The sequence below is a fragment of the Sarcophilus harrisii genome, chromosome 1, assembly GCF_902635505.1.
Source record: "Sarcophilus harrisii chromosome 1, mSarHar1.11, whole genome shotgun sequence".
Taxonomy (NCBI): Eukaryota; Metazoa; Chordata; class Mammalia; order Dasyuromorphia; family Dasyuridae; genus Sarcophilus; species Sarcophilus harrisii.
This window is the reverse complement of record NC_045426.1, coordinates 297,610,931-297,630,991: the sequence shown is the minus strand read 5'-3', so window position 1 is coordinate 297,630,991 and position 20,061 is coordinate 297,610,931. Positions and strand designations below refer to the sequence as shown.

General features: G+C 32.4%; 1 protein-coding gene across 1 annotated transcript in view; it reads right to left on the bottom strand.

The window, feature by feature from the left end:
• MUSK (muscle associated receptor tyrosine kinase) overlaps positions 1 to 20,061 on the bottom strand; it is a 190,980-nt gene that overhangs the window by 118,262 nt on the left and 52,657 nt on the right. The window contains exon 3 of the mRNA XM_031945386.1: positions 2,810 to 2,961. Within this exon, the coding sequence (XP_031801246.1) occupies positions 2,810 to 2,961 (152 nt within the window). The remainder of the gene's footprint in view (positions 1 to 2,809; positions 2,962 to 20,061) is intronic.

Genomic DNA, 20,061 nt, shown 5'->3' with positions numbered 1-20,061 from the left:
AACAAACAACTCTAAAAAGATTAAAAATTCAGAAATGCATAAAATATATGTGTAGTATTATATAATATCAACATGTTTTATCTTTTAATACCACAAAAAATTCTCTGGATGAAAAGGAGGGCTAAAGCATTTTATATGGATTTTCCATATCATGGGGATACCATGCCCCTAACCTCCTCTTTGTGGAAGGGATAACTGTAAATGAATTAAATCACAAGACTGACATCAAGAAAGCATTTCGAAAGCCTTAAAAAAAAAAATTATTGGATCCAGTGATTCAAGGTAATTCCAATAGAATTGGGATGAATAGTGCCATCCATATGCAGAGAACTAAGAAGACTAAAAGTGATTCTAAGTATACTATTTTCACCTTTGTTTGTTTTTCTTTCTCATGTTTTTTCCCTCTGATTTTTTTCTTGTATAACATGACAAATATGGAAATATATCTGGAAGAATTGCACATATTTAACATATATAGAGTGTATCTGTCTTGGAGGGGGAGTTAAGGGAGTGAGGGTGAAAAACTTGGAACGCAAAGTCTTACAAAATGAATGTTAAAAACTATCATTATATGTATTTGGAAAAATGAAATAACATTGAAAATTTTAAAAAACACTATTGTAAATATGTTTTTCACAGAGGGGCTTTCTTTATATGGAAGTTTCCTATATCTAAGAAATCACAGATAAAGTCACTGTTACTATACCTATTATTCTTAAAGGTTATATGGTCCAATGCCTTCCTTTTAAAATTATTTTAATATGATGAACAATCTGAAGCTTGGTAAAATAGACCAACTTGTTCAAATTACAATTAAAAATTAATGAGACACAGAGCTGGAACCTTTGACTCCAAATCTATTACTGTCCATCACAACTGAGATCCAGAGAGAAGTGATTTGCCTTAAGTCACACTAATATTAGAAGAACTAGGATGAGAAGCCAGATCTTCTGATGCTGAAGCTAGAGCACTCTCTAGGAGCTCATTTTCTCCATTAGAATATTCTCCTGAGATTGAGTAGGTAATATACCCAAGTTTATAGCTGCTCAAGCCAAAACTCAGCAAAGTTAAAGAATTTGTTCATTAGGTATTAACAGCATCTCTACTCCAATCAAGTTCTTCTGATATTATATACAGTTTTTTCAAGTATATTATAATTAGAATAAAATTTCATGTAGGAATATGATTTTTAGTTCTTGGATTCAGTTCATGCTTTTGTTTGAATGGGAGCAAGGAGAAAAGCATTTATCAGGGGTCCTCAGACTTTTTAAATAGGGGGCCAGTTCACTGTCCCTCAGACTGTTGGAGGGCCAGACTATAGTAAAAACAAAAATTTTGTTTTGTGGACCTTTAAATAAAGAAACTTCATAGCCCTGGGTGAGGGGGATAAACATCCTCAGCTGCCAAATATGACCTGCGGCCGTAGTTTGAGGATCCCTGGCATTTATTAAATACAAATTGGGGAAAGAAGGTGGTACAATGGATAAAGCACTTGGCATGGATTCAGGAAAACCTAAGTTTAAATCTGGCTTCAACCACTTACTATTTGGCTCTCAACAAGTAACTTAACCTTGTTTACCTCAGTTGCCTCATTTGTAAAATGAGTTATAAAAAGAAATGACAAACTACTCCACAAAGTAACTGGAAAGGGGATTAGAAATCACCTAGTAAAAACCCTAGTTAAAGTGTGAATCACACCTATTTTATCTACTTCTAGCTGTCACTGTAAGATATCTTTATGAAAATGTTTCATAATAGGTCAATTTTCTATTAAAAATACTCTGAAATCTAAATCACTGGGGAGACCTAAATTGGCAGTGTTTTTTTTTTTTTTTTTAATGGAATAGTTCTGGGAAAACTGGGATACTGATACATTGCTGGTGGAATTGTGAATACATCCAACCATTCTGGAGAGTGATTTGGAACTATGGTCAAAAAATTATCAAACAGTGCATACCCTTTGATCCAGCAGTGTTACTACTGGGCTTATATCCCAGAGATCTTAAAGAAGGGAAAAGAACATGTTTATGCCAAAATGTTTGTGGCAGCCCTCTTTGTAGTGGCTAGAAATTGGAAACTGAGTGGATGCCCATCAATTGGAGAATGGCTGAATAAATTGTGGTATATGAATGTTATGGAATATTATTGTTCTGTAAGAAATAACCAACAGAATGATTTCAGAAAGGCCTGGAGAAACTTATATGAACTGATGCTGAGTGAAATGAGCCGGACCAGGAGATCATTATATATATACTTCAATAATAATACTATATGATGATCAATTCTGATGGACATGGCTCTCTTCAACAATGAGATGAACTAAACCAGTTCCATTTGTTCAATAATGAATAGAACCAGCTACACCCAGCAAAGGAACTCTGGGAATTAACTGTGAACCACTACATAGTATTTCCAATCCCTCTGTTTTTGTCTGCTTGCATTTTTTATTTTCTTCACATGTTAATTGTACATTATTTCAAAGTCCAATTCTTCTTGTGCAGCAAAATAACTGTATAGATATGTATACATATATTGTATTTAACATATACTTTAATATATTTAACATGTATTGGTCTACCTGTCATCTGGGGGAGAGGGTGGGAGGAAGAAGGGGAAAAATTGGAACAAAAGGTTTTGCAATTGTCAATGCTAAAAAATTACCCATGCATATATCTTGTAAATAAAAAGCTATAATAAAAAAAAATAAAATAGAATAGTTCACAATATAATAGACCTTTTAAAAAAATTAAAGAAGGTTATGACTATTTTGATCTAAAGGCCTTCCTATTAATCACTTCATGGTACTTACTCATTTTTACTTGCAAGGCCCCACAACTCTCAGCAGCAACTCCTACTCCATTATTAGCAGTACAGCAGTATATACCATCATCACTGTCTTCCACACTCAGAATAGTTAGAAGCTGTCCATTCTCTCTAATGCTATATCGAGTATCAAATAGTCTGAAAAACAGGCAGGTTGGATAAAGAAAACTGCATATTCTCTCAAATTCAATTCAATTCAACCAAGTTATGAAGTATCTAGTATAATAATAATAGAAATTAGTAATAATAATGATGGCCAACATTCATATAACACTTATTATGTGCCAGGCACTATGCTAAGTGATTTATAATTACTATCTTATTTGATCCTCACAACAAGTTTGAGATTGAGAGTATTATCCCAATTTTGTAGATTAGGATATATACATATATATATATATAATATATAATCTTTTTCTAGTAAATTTATTTATTTTTAATACACATTATTTTATGAATAATGTTGAGAGAGAAAAATCAGAGCAAAAGGGAAAAACCATAGGTGAGATTAAAAAAAAAAACAGAAAAAAGAAGTGAACATAGCATGTGTTGATTTACATTCAGTTTCCTTAGTTATTTTTCTCGATAAAGATGGCATTTTCTGTGCAATGTCTACTGGGATTGCTTTGAGTCACTGAACCACTGAGAAGAACCAAAACTTTTATCACATATTCTTGTGTGACCATCACACATTCTTGCTGTTATTGTAAACAATGTATTCCTGGTTTTGCTTGTTTCGCTCAGCATTAGTTCATGCAAATCTTTCCAGGCCTTTCTAAAATCAGCTTGGTTCATCATTTTTATAGAATGATAACATCCCATTATTTCCATAAACCACAACTTGTTCAGCCATTCCCCAATTGAGGGGCCTCTATCATTTTCTAGTTCTTTGCTACCATAAAAGGAGCTGCTACAAACATTTTTGCACATGTGGGTCCTTTTCCCTTCTTTAAGATTTCCTTGGGGGGCAAAGCCAACATGGTGGAGAGGACACATGCTTCATTCTGAGCTCCCTTCTACCCTTACTTACTAATTACCTAATTCAGCCTCAGAAATAGTGCTTGACTGGTAAAATCCATGAATATTGGGAGTACAATAAATTACCAGCCAAAGATAACTTGAAAGGTCACCAGAAAAGGTCTGTATTGATCAAGCAGGAGGAGGCCATTGCAGGCAGGGAGGCAGAACACAGAGGATAGCCTACGTTGAGTGGATTGGGGGCGAGGTGTGGTCTCCGCAGGTGGAGAATTTGCAGGGAGGACTCTACCACAGGTTGGCTGCTCTGCTTTGGTTGCAAAGCAATAGATCAGCAGAGAAGTTACACAAAAGCCAAAGGTAGAGTGTACTCCAAAATGCCAGAATTTAACAAGACTTGGCCACACCCACCCAGCACCAAGAGTGACTTAGCACAATCACAGTGCAGCCACACAGCCACAGTCCACAGCGAGGGGATCTGCCCAGGACAGTGACACTTCCATTGCTCAGCCACTCCTCCCAGAGCAGCTGCTGTTCTGCACAGGAGGTTCTGCCCAGGGGAGTAGCACTTCCACTGCAGGGTTCTTCCCTGAGTAGTAACACTTTCACAGCAGCACAGCTGCTCTTCATAGCCTGTTCACAGGACAGTTACTCTCCATATATCCTTATTCTGTAGAAGAAGCTGAGAACCTCCTTGCCCTGAAGGCAGATCCTAATGGATATTTTTAAAATGAGTAAAAAAGCCAAACGAGTTCTAACTATAAATAGCTTCTACACAGAAAGAGAGCAGATTTCCATTCCTGAGGAGACTAATAGCAGACAATCTCCAGACAAAACCCTAAAGGGATATATAATCTGGTCCCCATCACACAAAACTCTCCTAGAAGAAATTAGAAAAGATCTTAAAAGAGAGCTAGAAGAAAAATGGAGAAAGGAAAGAGAAGCTCTGCAAGAGAGTATGGAAAAGGCATATAACTCATTAAAAGAAAGATTTGATAAAGTAGAAAAAGAAAACAACTTCCTGAAATGTGAAATGGAAAAGCTAAAGAACTCTCAGCGAAACAGAATTAGTGAACTGGAAAGGATAAAGAACTCCCCAGAAAGTAGGATTTGTGAATTGGAAAAGATAAAGAACTCCCAGGAAAGTAGGATTTGTGAATTGGAAAAAGAAAATAACTCATTAAAAAAATAGTGAAATGGAAAAAAATTTCATAGACCAAAATAACTCATTTAAAAACTCAATTGGACATATATGAAAAGAAGTAAAAAAAGTTAATGAAGAAAATAACTCAATAAAAATCAGAACTGAACAAATAGAAATGAATGATTTATTGAGACATCAAGAATCTATCAAGCAAAACCATAAAAAAAAGAAAACCAAACTATTAAATATCTACTTGGGAAAACAATAGATCTGGAAAATAGATCTAGAAGAGATAATTTGAGGATTATTGGACTTCCTGAAAATTATGATGAAAAAAGAGCTAGACACTATTTTATAGGAAACCATCAGAGAGAACTGCACAGATGTAATAGAATCAGAAAGTAAAACAGGCATTGAAAGAATTCATCAAACACCTTCTGAAAGAGACACTGAATATTGTGGCTAAATTTCAGAACTATCAGACTAAGGAAAAAATATTACAAGCAGCGAGAAAAAAACATTTCAAACACCAAGGAGCCACAATAAGGATTACTCGGGATCTAGCAGCTTCTACATTAAAGGATTGAAGGGCCTGGAATATGATATTCTGTAAGGCAAAAGAACTTGGAATGAAGCCAAGAATAAACTATCAGTGAAGCTGAGCATTTTCTTCCAGGGAAGAAGATGGACAGTCAATGAAACAAGTGAATTCCATTTATTCCTAATGAAAAAAACAGAGTTAAACAAAAAAATTTGACCTCCAAATATAGGACTCAAGAGAAGCATAAAAGATAAAAAGAACTCTTGAGAACTGTATTTCTGTTATGGGCATACTTAAAGAGTGTGTGTATAATTTGGTTTTACTGTTATAATACAAAAAAAAAAAAAAGGAAGTAGGCATGAAAAGGGGATAGTATCAGAAAAAGGGAAAAGGGGAGATAAAAAGAGGGAAATTACATCCCACAAAGAGGCAAAGGAAACCTATTATATTTGAGGGAATTAAGGAAGGGGGAGGAACATTGTGTGAATATTACTCTCATCAGATTTGGCTCAAAGAGAAATTAATAGACATATTTGATTTACAGAGAAGCTTCTCTCACCTCATTAAAAAGTGGTACAGGAAAGGGGAAAAGGAAAAGAGCAGGCTAAATAGAAGGGAATACAGAAAAACAAGGGAAAGGTAGAAGAAAGAGTGAGGGACTCAAAGGGGGTGGGGATTCTAAAGAGGGAGAGCTGCGTGAGGCAAGTGGTGTCCATAAATTTAATACTGGGGAGGGAGGTAAGGGGGGAGAGGAAAAGAAAAGTATAATCTGGGGATAATAAGATGGCAGAAAATACAGAATTAGTAGTTTTAACCATAAATGTGAATGGGATGAACTCTCCCATAAAGTGGAGGTGAATAGCAGACTGGATCAAAAACCAGAATCCTACAATATGTTGTTTGCAGGAAGCACATTTAAAACATGGTGATACATACAGAGTAAAGGTAAAAGGATGGAGCAGAATCTATTATGCTTCAGGTGAAGTAAAAAAAAAAAAAAAAAGGAGAGATAGCCATCTTTATCTCAGATCAAGCAAAAGCAAAAATTGATCTAATTAAAAGAGATAAGGAAGGAAATTGTATCTTGCTAAAGGGTAGCATAGACAATGAAGTAATATCAATACTAAACATATATACACCAAGTGGTATAACATCTAACTTCTGAAAGGCAAAATTAAAAGAGTTGCAAGAAAAAATAGACAGCAAAACTATAATAGTGGGAGATCTTAACCTTGCACTCTCAGAATTAGATAAATCAAATCACAAAACAAATAAAAAAAAGACGTTAAAGAGGTAAATAGAATATTAGAAAAGTTATGTATGATAGATCTTTGGAGAAAACTGAATAGAGACAGAAAGGAGTATACTTTCTTCTCAGCAGTTCATGGAACCTATACAAAAATTGACGATATATTAGGACATAAAGACCTCAAAATTAAATGCAGAAAGGCAGAAATAGTAAATGTGTTCTTTTCAGATCATTATGCAAAAAAAATTACATTCAACAAAAAGCTAGGGATAAATAAACCAAAAAGTAATTGGAAACTAAATAACCCCATCCTAAAGAATGAATGGGTGAAACAGCAAATCATAGACATAATTAATAATTTCATCCAAGAGAATGACAACAATGAGACAACATAATCAAATATGTGGGATGCAGCCAAAGTGGAAAAAAGGGGAAATTTTATATCTCTAGAGGCTTACTTGCAAAATAAAGAGATCAGTGATTTGGACTTGCAACTTAAAAGCTAGAAAAAGCAAATTAAAAACCTTCAATCAAATACTAAACTTGAAATTCTAAAATTAAAAGGAGAAATTAATAAAATTGAAAGTAAAAAAAAAACTATTGAATTAATAAATAAAACTAAGAGTTGCTTTTATGAAAAAACCAACAAAATAGATAAACCTTTGTAAATTTGATTAGAAAAAGTTAAGAGGAAAATCAAATTGTTAATCTTAAAAATGAAAAGGAAGAACTTCCTACCAATGAAGAAGAAATTAGAGCAATAATTAGGAGTTACTTTGTCCAACTTTATGCCAATAAATTTGATAACCTAAGTGAAATGGATGACTACCTTCAAAAATATAGTCTGCCCAGATTAATAGAGGAGGAAGCAAATTGCTTAAATAGTCCCATTTCAGAAAAAGAAATAGAACAAGCTATTAATCAACTCCCTAAGAAAAAAATCTCCAGGACCAGATAGATTTACATGTGAATTCTACCAAACATTTAAAGAACAATTAACTCCAATATTATATAAACTATTTGAAAAAATAGGGAATAAAGGATTCCTACCAAATTCCTTCTGACACAGAAATGGTAATGATACCTAAACCAGGTAGGTTGAAAACAGAGAAAGAAAATTATAGACCAATCTCCCTAATGAATATTGATGCAAAAATCTTAAATAAAATATTAGCAAAAAGACTACAGAAAATTATCTCCAGGATAATACACCATGACCAGGTAGGATTTATACCAGGAATGCAGGGCTGGTTCAATATTAGGAAAACTATTAGCATAATTGACTATATCAATAACCAAATTAACAAAAACCATATGATCATCTCAAAAGATGCAGAAAAAGCATTTGATAAAATCCAACATCCATTCCTATTTTTAATAGGAGTTTGTACTCTTGAGAGTATAGGAATAAATGGGCTTTTCCTTAAAATAGTAGCATCTATTTAAAACTATCAGAAGGGGAATAAACTGGAACCATTCCCAATAAGATCAGGAGTGAAACAAGGTTGCCTACTATTACCATTACTGTTCAATATTGTATTAGAAATGCTAGCTTCAGCAATAAGAGTTGAGAAAGAAATGAAAGCAATTAGAGTAAGTAATGAGGAAACCAAATTATTACTCTTTGCAGATGATATGGGGTATACTTAGAGAATCCAAGAGATTCTACTAAAAAGCTATTAGAAATAATCCACACCTTTAGCAAAGTTGCAGGATAGAAAATAAACCCACATAAATCATTAACATTCTTATATATCACTAACAAAATCTGACAGATATACAAAAAGAAATTCCATTTAAAGTAACTGCAGATAGTATAAAATATTTGGGAATCTATCTGCCAAAGGAAAGTCAGGAACTATATGAACAAAACTACAAAACACTTTCCACAAAAATAATGTCAGCTCTAACCAACTGGAAAAAATAGTAAGTGTTCTTAGATAGGTTGAGTGAATATAATAAAGATGATAATACTACCTAAGCTAATGTATTTATTTAGTGCTATACCAATCAGATTCCCAAAAAACTATTTTAATGACCTAGAAAAAATAACAACAAAATTCATATGGAAGAACAAAAGGTTAAGACTTTCAAGGGAACTAATGAAAAAAAAATCAAATGGAGGTGGCCTAGCTGTACCAGATCTAAAACTATATTATAAAGCAGCAATCACCAAAACCATTTGGTATTGGCTAATAAATAGACTAGTTGATCAGTGGAATAGGTTACAGAGGACAAAATAGTCAATAACTTTAATAATCTAGTGTTTGACAAACCCGAAGATCCCAACTTTTGGGATAAGAATTCACTGTTTGACAAAAACTCCGGGGAAATTGGAAATCAGTATGGCAGAAACTAGGCATTGACCCACACTTAACATCATACACCAAAATAAGGTCAAAATCAGTTCATGATCTAGGCATAAAAAATGAGATTATAAATAAATTGGAAGAACATAGGATAGTTTACCTCTCAGAACTGTGGAGGAGGAAGGAATTTGTGACCAAAGAAGAACTAGAGATCCTTATTGATCACAAAATAGAAAACTTTGATTATATCAAATTAAAAAGCTTCTGTGCAAACAAAACTAATGCAGACAAGATCAGAAGGGAAGCAATGAGTTGGGAAAACATTTTTAGAGTCAAAGGTTCTGATAAAGGCCTCATTTCCAAAATATTCCAAAATAGGGAATTGACTCTATAAGAAATCAAGCCATTCTCCAATTAATAAAATGGTCAAAGGAACAGACAATTCTCAGATGAAGAAATTGAAACTATTTCTAGCCATATGTAAAGATGCTCCCAGTCATTATTAATCAGAGAAATGCAAATTAAGACAATTCTGAGATACCACTACACACCTGTCAGATTGGCTAGGATACAGGAAAAGATAATGCGGAATGTTGGAGGGGATGTGGGAAAAGTGGGACACTGATGCATTGTTGGTGGAGTTGTGAATGAATCCAACCATTCTGGAGAGCAATTTGGAACTAAGCTCAAAAAGTTATCAAACTGTACATACCCTTTGATCCAGCAGTGTTACTACTGGGCTTATAACCCAAAGAGATCTTAAAGAAGGGAAAGGCCCTGCATGTGCAAAAATGTTTGTGGCAGCCCTTTTTGTAGTGACTAGGAACTGGAAATTGAATGGATGCCCATCAATTGGAGAATGGCTGAATAAGTTGTGGTATATGAATGTTATAGAATATTATTGTTCTGTAAGAATTGACCAGCAGGATGATTTCAGAAAGGCCTGGAAAGGCTTTCATGAACTGATGCTGAATGAAATGAGCCGGACCAGGAGGTCATCATATACTTCAACAACAATACTATATGATGATCAGTTCTGATGGACATGGCTCTCTCCATCAATGAGATGAACCAAATCAATTCCATTTGTTCAATAATGAAGAGAACCAGCTACACCCAGTGAAAGAACTATGGGAAATGAGTATGGACCACAACATAGCATTTCCAATCCCTCTGTTTTTGTCTGCTTGCATTTTTTATTTTCTTCTCAGGTTATTTTTACCTTATGTCTAAGTCTGTTTTTTCTTGTGCAGCAAAATAACTATGGATATGTAAACATATATTGTATTTAACATATACTTTAACATGTTTAACATGTATGGGTCTACCTGCCATCTTGGGGAGAGGGTAGGAGGAAGGAGGGGAAAAATTGGAACAGAAGATTTTGCAAAGGTCAATCCTGAAAAATTACTGATGCATATATCTTGTGAATAAAAAACTATAAAAAAAAAAAGATTTCCTTGGGATACACCCCCAGTAATGGTACTGCTGAGTCAAGGGGTTATGCAGTTTCAGAGCCTATAATACATAATATAGTAAGGATATAAATCCTTAATGGCGAGAGCTGCTTAAACAGAATAAGCTGCCTTAGTGGATAGTTATTTCATAATCACTGGAGAGAAAAGAAGCTGGATGACCATATTCTATCAGGTATGTTATATGGGATTGAAGGAACTGAATTCAAATGACCTCTGAGGGTTCTTGCAGCTCTGAAATTCTAAGACTCTAAATAGAATTTAGTACTTAGAATGAACCAAGTGTAGAAGAAGCCCAAAAGACTTATGATAAAAGTTCACTAAAATCATAATGGATTCACCAAAACAAAGTCACGAACTATATGAACACAATGATATACACTTTCCAGACAAATAAAGTAAAATCTAAACAATTGGAAGAATATCAAGTGTTCATGAGTAAATAAAGCTAATATAATAAAAATGACAATTCTAGCTAAATTAATATACTTATTCAGTACTATATCAATCAAACTGCCAAGAAATTATTTTACACAGTGAGAAAAAAAAAGTTCACGTGGAAGAACAAAAGGTCAAGAATTTCTGGGGAATTAATGAAAGAATGCAAATGATGGTATACAGATCTAAAACTATTATAAAGCAGTGGTCATTAAAACCATTTGGTTGGCTAAAAAATAGAGTAGTCAATCAGTGAATAGGTTAGGTTCAAAAGATACAATAGTCAATGACTATTGTAATATAGTATTTGATAAATCCAAAGACTCCAGGTTCTGGGATAAAGGAAGGGGGTGGAAGAAAGAGTGGGAGAAAAAATTTGGAACACAAGGTTTTGCAAGGGTGAATGTTGAAACTATGCACGTTTCAAAAATAAAGAAAAGCTTTTTTTTTTTTTTTTTTTTTTTTAAGGAAGAATCATTTGCCTGTTTTAAAAGAAATTTCACTGAGAAAACTGTCATCTAGGAATCCATCTTCCAATTGCCAGTATTGCCTATAGCAGATTTTTAGCTAAAAGGTCTATGACCTTTTACTTCCAAAAGGTCTTTAGTGTTTCAACCAATAAAAATAAAAGCAAAGCAAAGCAGAACAAACAAACAAAAAAGATAAAACCTTGTTTTTACAGATAGATTGAACTGTACCCTAATCCACAGAGGTCAATATGAACATATCCACACTTTCAATTAATTTGGAGGTTGAGAGATCATGATGACCACATACCAGGGAAGAAGAGATCATGACTAATCATGTGCTAATGATCCTGATGTAAGAGCGAAAATTAAAGAAGATATATAAAGTATAGTCACTTCTTTATTTTCCAGGAGCTCACAGCAGAAAAAAAAAGTTATCTGTGCACTTAAATGAAAGTTATCATGAATTAAATTAAATTAAATTAAAGTTATCAGCATTAATTTAAAAAGTAATAATAGTTATAATTATTAATTTGTAACTAATAATTAGTTATGTAACATATATGGTTAAATTATATATAGTTAAAATAATTATAATTGTTAATTATAATAATAGTTTAATAATAATAGAATTTAGAAATATTTGCAATTCTGCAGGAGACATGTATTATGTGATTTAGAAAACAGACTTAGAGATGAAAGGAAACTTCAAAGTTATACAGTCCAACCTCTTCATTTTACAGATACTTGAGGAAACTGAGGTTTGGGAAGGAAATGGCCTCCCAAAGTCACACTTGAACTAAGACCCTCTGATTCCATATCTAAGACTCTTTCTACTGATGCATGTTCCTACCCTACTCTCTCTTCTTTTAACTGTTTTGTTGATTTAGGGAAAGAGCTCAAAGAATTATTTAATTGACACCATAAACCTGAAATATTTTAAAATGAAAAAACATTGAATTTAAGTTATAATTTTAAAGATGGATGTTTGTAGCAAAGTTCATTAAATCCATTTTCACCTACACATGAATTGTATTTGTCTCCAAAATTACTGCTGCAATTAGTATAATAAACTCAACCCATTTAGGGAAAAGTTTAAAATTGTGATTGAGATTTTTATGAGAAAATCATAAAATGTTCTCCATTTTCTAAATTCTCCAAATTACCAGATAAATATGAAAAACTATATATATGAATTATTTACTGCAAATTCTTATAACACTTTATTGAATGGGAATGTTTATAGATTATTAATCTATTTGTAAATCCCCAAATTATGGATAAAGAAAAGAAAAGTTATAGAATTATATTCAGATTCTAGATTGCAAGTAATATTTAATTCAGTGATTTTGACTGGATATGATGGTAACAACTGCATTTTCAGGAAAAAAAATTGTTTTCAAAAATGCACACTTAAATTTCTGCATTATTCACATTTTTTCATTTTTTTTTTTGTTTGAACCAGAGCTTCTGAAACTTTTTTCACTCACAGTCCATTTTCTCTAGAGAAATTTTTAGGTGACCCCGGACATATTGGTATATAAAATATGCATATATATATATATATATATTACATATACATATATATATATCAAATATTTACTAATAATAAATTATAATTTCACAACTCCCACATTCAGTTATGTGAACCCATATGGGGTCACAACCAACAGTGTAAGGAGCTTTTGTTTGATCAATAAATGAAACTATAAAACAAAATCTGAATAATATGCTTTATTTTATATGATATTCAAATATCTGTCCTCAACCATACTATTTTTATGTTTGTGTTTATTTCCTTATTATATATGTATGTTCCATATTTGTGTCTAATGGTAGTCATTTATGAAAGAAAAAAAGTTACAAGATCATTTTATTATATATTTAAAAGGAATTACAAGTTGTACATCATAGATTTTCAGTTTTATGTAAGTGCAATCTTTTCCCCCAGTTCTACTATGTTTTGAACATGCTTATTTAAGTTCAGGATAAAATAATAAGAGAAGATTATATATGTGATATAAAAAATTTCCATTTATTTCATAAATTAATAAATATATATACATATATAATATACATTAGGTATCAATGGTTTCACCCATGTTGCTTCTACTACTAATGTAGACTGCAACTATTCCACATAGTACAATTAAGTGAATTGCTATCCCCCTTTCCTGGTGTTAACTGCCAATCTCCTCCCCCTCCAAGAGGATACATCTTTTTGTTTTCTAAACTTAGAGGTACTTGGATGGAAGACACGCAGTAGGCCTATTAATGATTCTGTAATTAGAGCATATTCAATTGCGTAGGAGGATATGCAGGTTTAACTGACACTCCTGGAGTGACTCAATAAGAACTAAGATCCTACGAATCTAGTTCATAATGAATCATGAGAATAAAACTACAGAAGAAGAGACAGTCAGTTAGCTAGAGAAAAATAGCTTTATATATATCTGTAGCTTAGATCTTTGACTTCACTGGTACAAAGAAATTCCATTGAGGAAACTAGCAGGATAGTATGTATGTATGTGTGTGTATATATATATATATATACTCAAAGATGTTTATACTTTGTTTTTATACTAAACTTAACAAATATTTTAAAAATTGACATTTGCATACATATAGTAGAACAGAAAAAAGGATTGTACATGAAACAACAGATTATATTATGTTCAACTTGATTTTTTTAAGAAAAAAATCTAAAACTTCACCCAGTCACTTTCAAAACTATCCTAATAGTCTGTGTTTATTTCTGATTTATTTTTGTCTCTATTTTAAAATATACTTCAACAACCTTTTTTTTTTTTTTTTTTGGCTATCCTACTCCTATTCTCTCTTGTGCTTCCCCATTTTTCCTCCTCCCTTCCCAAAGCCTTTTTATTAATTCATATATTTTCTTTCTAGTTGTAATCAATAAAGTTGAGGAAAATGCTTTGTAAACCTTAAGATCTACAAAATTTTGAAAAGTAATGTGATATAGTAATGAGTCAGCCTTGGAATCAAAAAGACCTGAGTTTGTCGAGCCTCTGAAACATAGTGGCTGTGTCTTAGCTGGGCTAATTACCAGACTTCTCAGACAACACTGAAACTATAAGTTCCAGGGAAGGTATTAACTTGAAATGATACTTTTTCTACTTTATGTTTGAGAGACTCAGTAACTGTGTGATTCTGGGCAAATCACTTAATCACTTTTTGCCTCAGCTTCGTAAACTATTAACAAGAGCATCTCTCTCTCTCTCTCTCTCTCTCTTAGAACTGTTGGGAGAATCAAATGAGTTTGTATTTGTAAAACACTCTTCTATAGCCCCACGTGGTTTACAAAGTACTTTCCTTATTATAATCCTGTTGGGTTGAAATTGTATTATTATATGAAATAGGAAACAAAAAATATTATTATTATTGCACTATGAAGTTCTATAACTATTGCACTATGAAGCATTACAAACTTATAAGGATATGTGATTAAGAAATGTAAATGTGGGGAGAGGCTAACAAGTAATAGTTATAGCAACATACTGGGTACTCTATCCTCAGACAAATAGCCAAATTATATTGTACACCATTTAAAATATACATAAATGTTATTTTAGATTTTAAAAATTCCCTTATTTCCATCATTATTCTACATTGGCTAGATAGGTAGACAGGACAATATTAGAGAATATACATGTGTATACATATTTGTATGTATAAATATATATATAACTTGTTGCATGTTTTATATTATAGTATAAATAAATAACTATATATTATATATATTTATTTGTATATATTTATTAAAATGTTATTGCATAATTGTCCTATAGCATTATTTTCCTGGATAAAATGTATTTTGTTCTCAACTACTTCCCATTATAAATACAAAATTCTAACATGTTTCTTAAAGATTTCTTTGGGGGAAGAGAAAAGTGCTGAGGGTTTTTGGTGTTTAGAAAAGGGTAAAGTTTTCTCTTTTATATTAATGCTGACATTCTATCATCAACCACAAAATGGCAAAGAATGTATTGTTAGAGGAGAAGACAGGCTGTTTGCAGATTTATTCAAGCTTATGCAATTCCTGCTGGTTTACTCGATAGTTTTCATGACCAAATACAAAGGATTTGAATATTTTGCAGATGTCTTTGTGGTATGAGGTTTTCTCCTCATTCATCAAACAATTCACACAAGTTTGGAAATTTACAATCATTTGCATCATTGCTGCCATATTAGTAAAAATTGCTTTGGAATTGTGGCAAACACAGAATTATAGTACCCAAAGTAGGCTTTTCTATTGCTTTTCTTCCCCTTTTACTGATACCTTGTCAGATGTCAAACCCACAAAACAAGCTTGCTATTTCTCATTGGCTTTGAAATATTTGACTTGAAATGAGTTGTCTCAATTCATTGGTAAAGATTTTAAGGATAGGCTTCTAAAACCGAGACATAGACTTTTTAAGTGTATAGTCTCCTTAAGTATGATTAGAAATAAAGGAGTTCTGGTAGTCCTTGTATAAATGAGTGAAACATTTCATTTTCCACATTTCTCAATTTTCATAGTACTGTTTATAGAGCCACAATTTTTTTCAAAGGGTATGTACTCCCTATGTAAAATATGGATCTCAATTCCATGACACTTTCATTCTTGGCAATTCTTTTATTCCTTTACAATAATAGTAATTAATACTTGTAAAGCATGTAGTATTTTACAATCTGAAAAATACTTAACAAATAATATCTCAAAAGCCTCATTTCTAAAATATATAGAGAATTGACTCAATTTTACAAGAATACAAGTCATTGTCCAATCAATAAATGGTCAAAGGATATGAGCAGACAATTTTCAAATGAAGAAATTAAAACTATTTCTAGTCATATGATAAAATCCTCTAAATCACTATTGATCAGAGAAATGCAAATTAAGACAACTCTGAGGTACCACTATACATCTCTCAGATTGGATAAGATGACAGGAAAAGATAATGATGAATACTGGAGGGATGTGGGAAAAGTGGGGCACTAATACATTGTTGGTGGAGTTATGAACTGATCCAGCCATTCTGGAGAACAATTTGGAACAATGTCCAAAGGAACTATGCCCTTTGATTCAGCAGTGTCTCTATTGGGCTTGTATTCCAAAGAAATCATAAAAAAGGGGACCTACATATGCAGAGATGTTTGTAGCTGCCCTTTTTGTAGTGACAAAGAACTGGAAATTGAGTGGATAATCATCAGTTGGAAAATAGTGTGTGTGTGTGTATGTATATATATATATATATGTATGTATATATATACATATATATGTATGTATATATATATACATATATATATACACACTGTGGAATATATAATATTCCGTAACATACATATGTTACGGAATATTATTGTTCTATAAAAATTGATCAGCAAAATGATTTCAGAAAGGCCTGGGGAGACTTACATGGACTGATGCTAATTGAAGTGAGTAGAACATTGTATATAACAACAGCAAGATTATATGATGATCAATTCCTGATGGATGTGGCTCTTTTTAATAGTGAGATGATTCCTGCCAGTTCCAATGGTTTTGTGATAGAGAGAGCCATCCGCATCCAGAGAGAGAACTGTGGGGACTGAGTGTGGATCACAACACAGTGTTTTGTTGTTGTTTGTTTGCATTTTGTTTTCTTTCTCATTTTTTTCTTTTTTGATCTGATTTTTCTTGTGCAGCATGATGATTCTGAAAATATGTATACAAGAATTGTACATGTTTAACATATATTGGATTGCTTGCTGTTTTGGGGGGTTTGGGAGAAAAGAGGGAAAAAATTACCTATAATACATGTGTCTTGAAAATAAAAAGCTTTAGTTAAAAAAAAAAAATAATAATATCTGTTTGACTCTCACAATAATCCTGGAATTAAGGGCTCTCACTATCTCTTGTGTTATCCTCCTTTTTTATTATTACATAAATTTCCATATTACAGGAAAGAAAACTGTGTTACATAGAGATTAAGCGACTTGCCCACGGTCACACTGCTGGTGAATATCTAAGGCCATTTTCTACTCTTATCCTATACACCCCCCCTGACATTTAATACTGTAGAAATAATTATTTATTAAGCATTTATTATGTACCAGGTACACTTGGCTAAGCATTTTATAATTATCTTATTTGAGATCTCATCTCCATTTTTTTTAAGTTGAGGAAACTAAGATATAAAGAGATGTTAAATGACTTGTCCAGATTAGTTAGTAAGTATCTGAGGAAAGATTTAAACTCAGGTCTTCCTGAGTAGGGACTCATCATTTTAACCTAGTTGCCTCTAGAAGAAAAAAAGGATAGAAAGTCCATTGCTTGGGCATTTTTTTCTCTCTAATGCTAAACCCTCAAGTTTCTTCTATCTCTGATCTTTTGCTGCCTTCTCCATTAAATATATGTATTCTCTAAGATTTGTGTGTGGCCCTCTTCTTTCCTTCCTCTCAACTCTTACATGGTCTCATTGACTCTCAAAAATTGATTTTTACCTCAGTAGATAACTTCCAAATTATATCTTTATCCTTCACTTCCCACAGCTCTATATTTGTATATACTTACTAGATATCACCACCTGTATGTCTTAATATTACCTCAATTAATCTGTCCCAAATTTAACTGATTATGCAGCCTTATTCCCAAACTTATCACTAAAGCTATCTTTCCTATTTCTGTTGTTAACATTATAGAGCTTCTAGTAGCTGAAGTTGATATCTTTAGTCATCTTGGATTCCTCTCTCCCATACCCAACATTAAATCAGCTAGGAAATCCTATTCCTTCTAGGAATTTGTATGTCTCTTTTATTTATGACCGTCCTTCCTCACCTCTTCTCATATATGTTATTAAATAGCTTTTCTCTTTTCATTTTGTCTCTTTTCCTATCTACCCTGTTAGGGTAGCCACTCTGTTAGGTGCTTGCTGTTTGACTAATCTCAATGCATTTCTATAATTATAGTTCTTCTTTACCAAACAACAAAAAACCAAATGACTTCTCACTTTCTTTTAGATAATGATTTTCTTTTCCTGTCCTACATAGTAAATTTAGGAAGACAGAAGCAGCTTGAATACTTATATCCCAGAGAATATATAAAAAGTATTCAATGGGTTATAAATAATAAATGTAAAAGGCTACTTTAAAGACACAAATATTATGAGTCATTCAGAGGGGAAAAAAAGATTTGATATACCAAGGAAAATAATTATAAAAAAGGAATGTTGGCATCATAGAATTACCAGATTTCAAAGTAAATTATAATATGGATCTTATCAAAACTAATTGGTACTATTTTTAAAAACAAAAGAGAGCTGTTGTTGCCCTACGCTGGCATAGGGGACAACAGCTGGCTTCAGAGTCAGAGTCAAATTCATATTTCATCTCTGAAATATGATGGTTCTATGATGGAAAAATAATCTTTCAGTGTTCTAAGTAACTCTGTAAGATGATTAAATTGCAGATCTAATTAAATTGGTAAACAGATTTTCTCATTCAGTAATTCCTAATACCAATGAAATTACAATGCAATCCCTATTCCTAAAACCAAACCAAAACAAACAAACAAACAAACAAAAAAAACAACCAATCACTAGACTAGACTAGGTACCCGAGAATACAAAATATAATAATCTAGTTTTTATAAGAACACAAATTACTCAGTGAGGAATTATGACAATATTACTTGGAAAATTAGATGGCAGAAAATAACCAGTAACCTACAACCATTTCCTACAATTAACTGCCAATGGATACATGGTCTAAATATTAAAGATCATGTCACATTAAAAAGCTTTTTTTTAGATAATGATAAATGTTGGAAGAGAAAACTGGGACATTAATGCATTGCTAGTGGAGTTGTGAACTGATCCAACCATTCTGGAGAACAATTTGGAACTATGTCCAAAGAGTTATAAAACTATGCATATTTCCAACAATGTCTCTACTAGGTATCCCAAAGAGATCATAAAAGAGGGGAAAGGACCCACATGTGCAAAGATATTTGTAGCAGTCCTTCCTGTAGTGGTAAGGAATTAGAAATTGAGTAGATGTCCATCAGTTGGGGAATTGATGAATAAGTTATGGTATATGGATGTAATGGAATATTATTGTTCTGTAAGAAATGATCAGCAAGCTGATTTTAGAAAAACTTGGAAAGATTTATATGAACTGATACTGAGTGAAGTGAACAGAATCAAGAGAATGTAATACACAGTAATAACAAGATTATATGATGATCAGTTATGATGGACTTGAGTCTTTTCAACAATGAGGTGATTCAAGGCAATTCCAGTAAACTTGGAATGGAAAGGGTCATCTGAATCCAGAGAGAGAACTATGGAAATTGAATGTGGGTGAAAGGATAGTATTTTCACCTTTTTTGTTGATGATGCTGTTTGCTTGCTTTGTTTTTTTTTTCTTTCTAGTTTTTTTTTCTTTTGATCTAATTTTTCTTGTGCAGGAAGATGAATATAAAAATATGTTTAGAAGAAATGCATATGTTTAACCTATATTGAATTGCTTGCTGTCTTGGAGAGGATGAGGGAAAGGGAAAACATTTGGAACACAAAGTTTTGCAAAAGTGAATGTTGAAAACTATCTTTGTATGTATCTGAAAAAATAAAATACTATTTAAAAAATTAAAAAATAAGG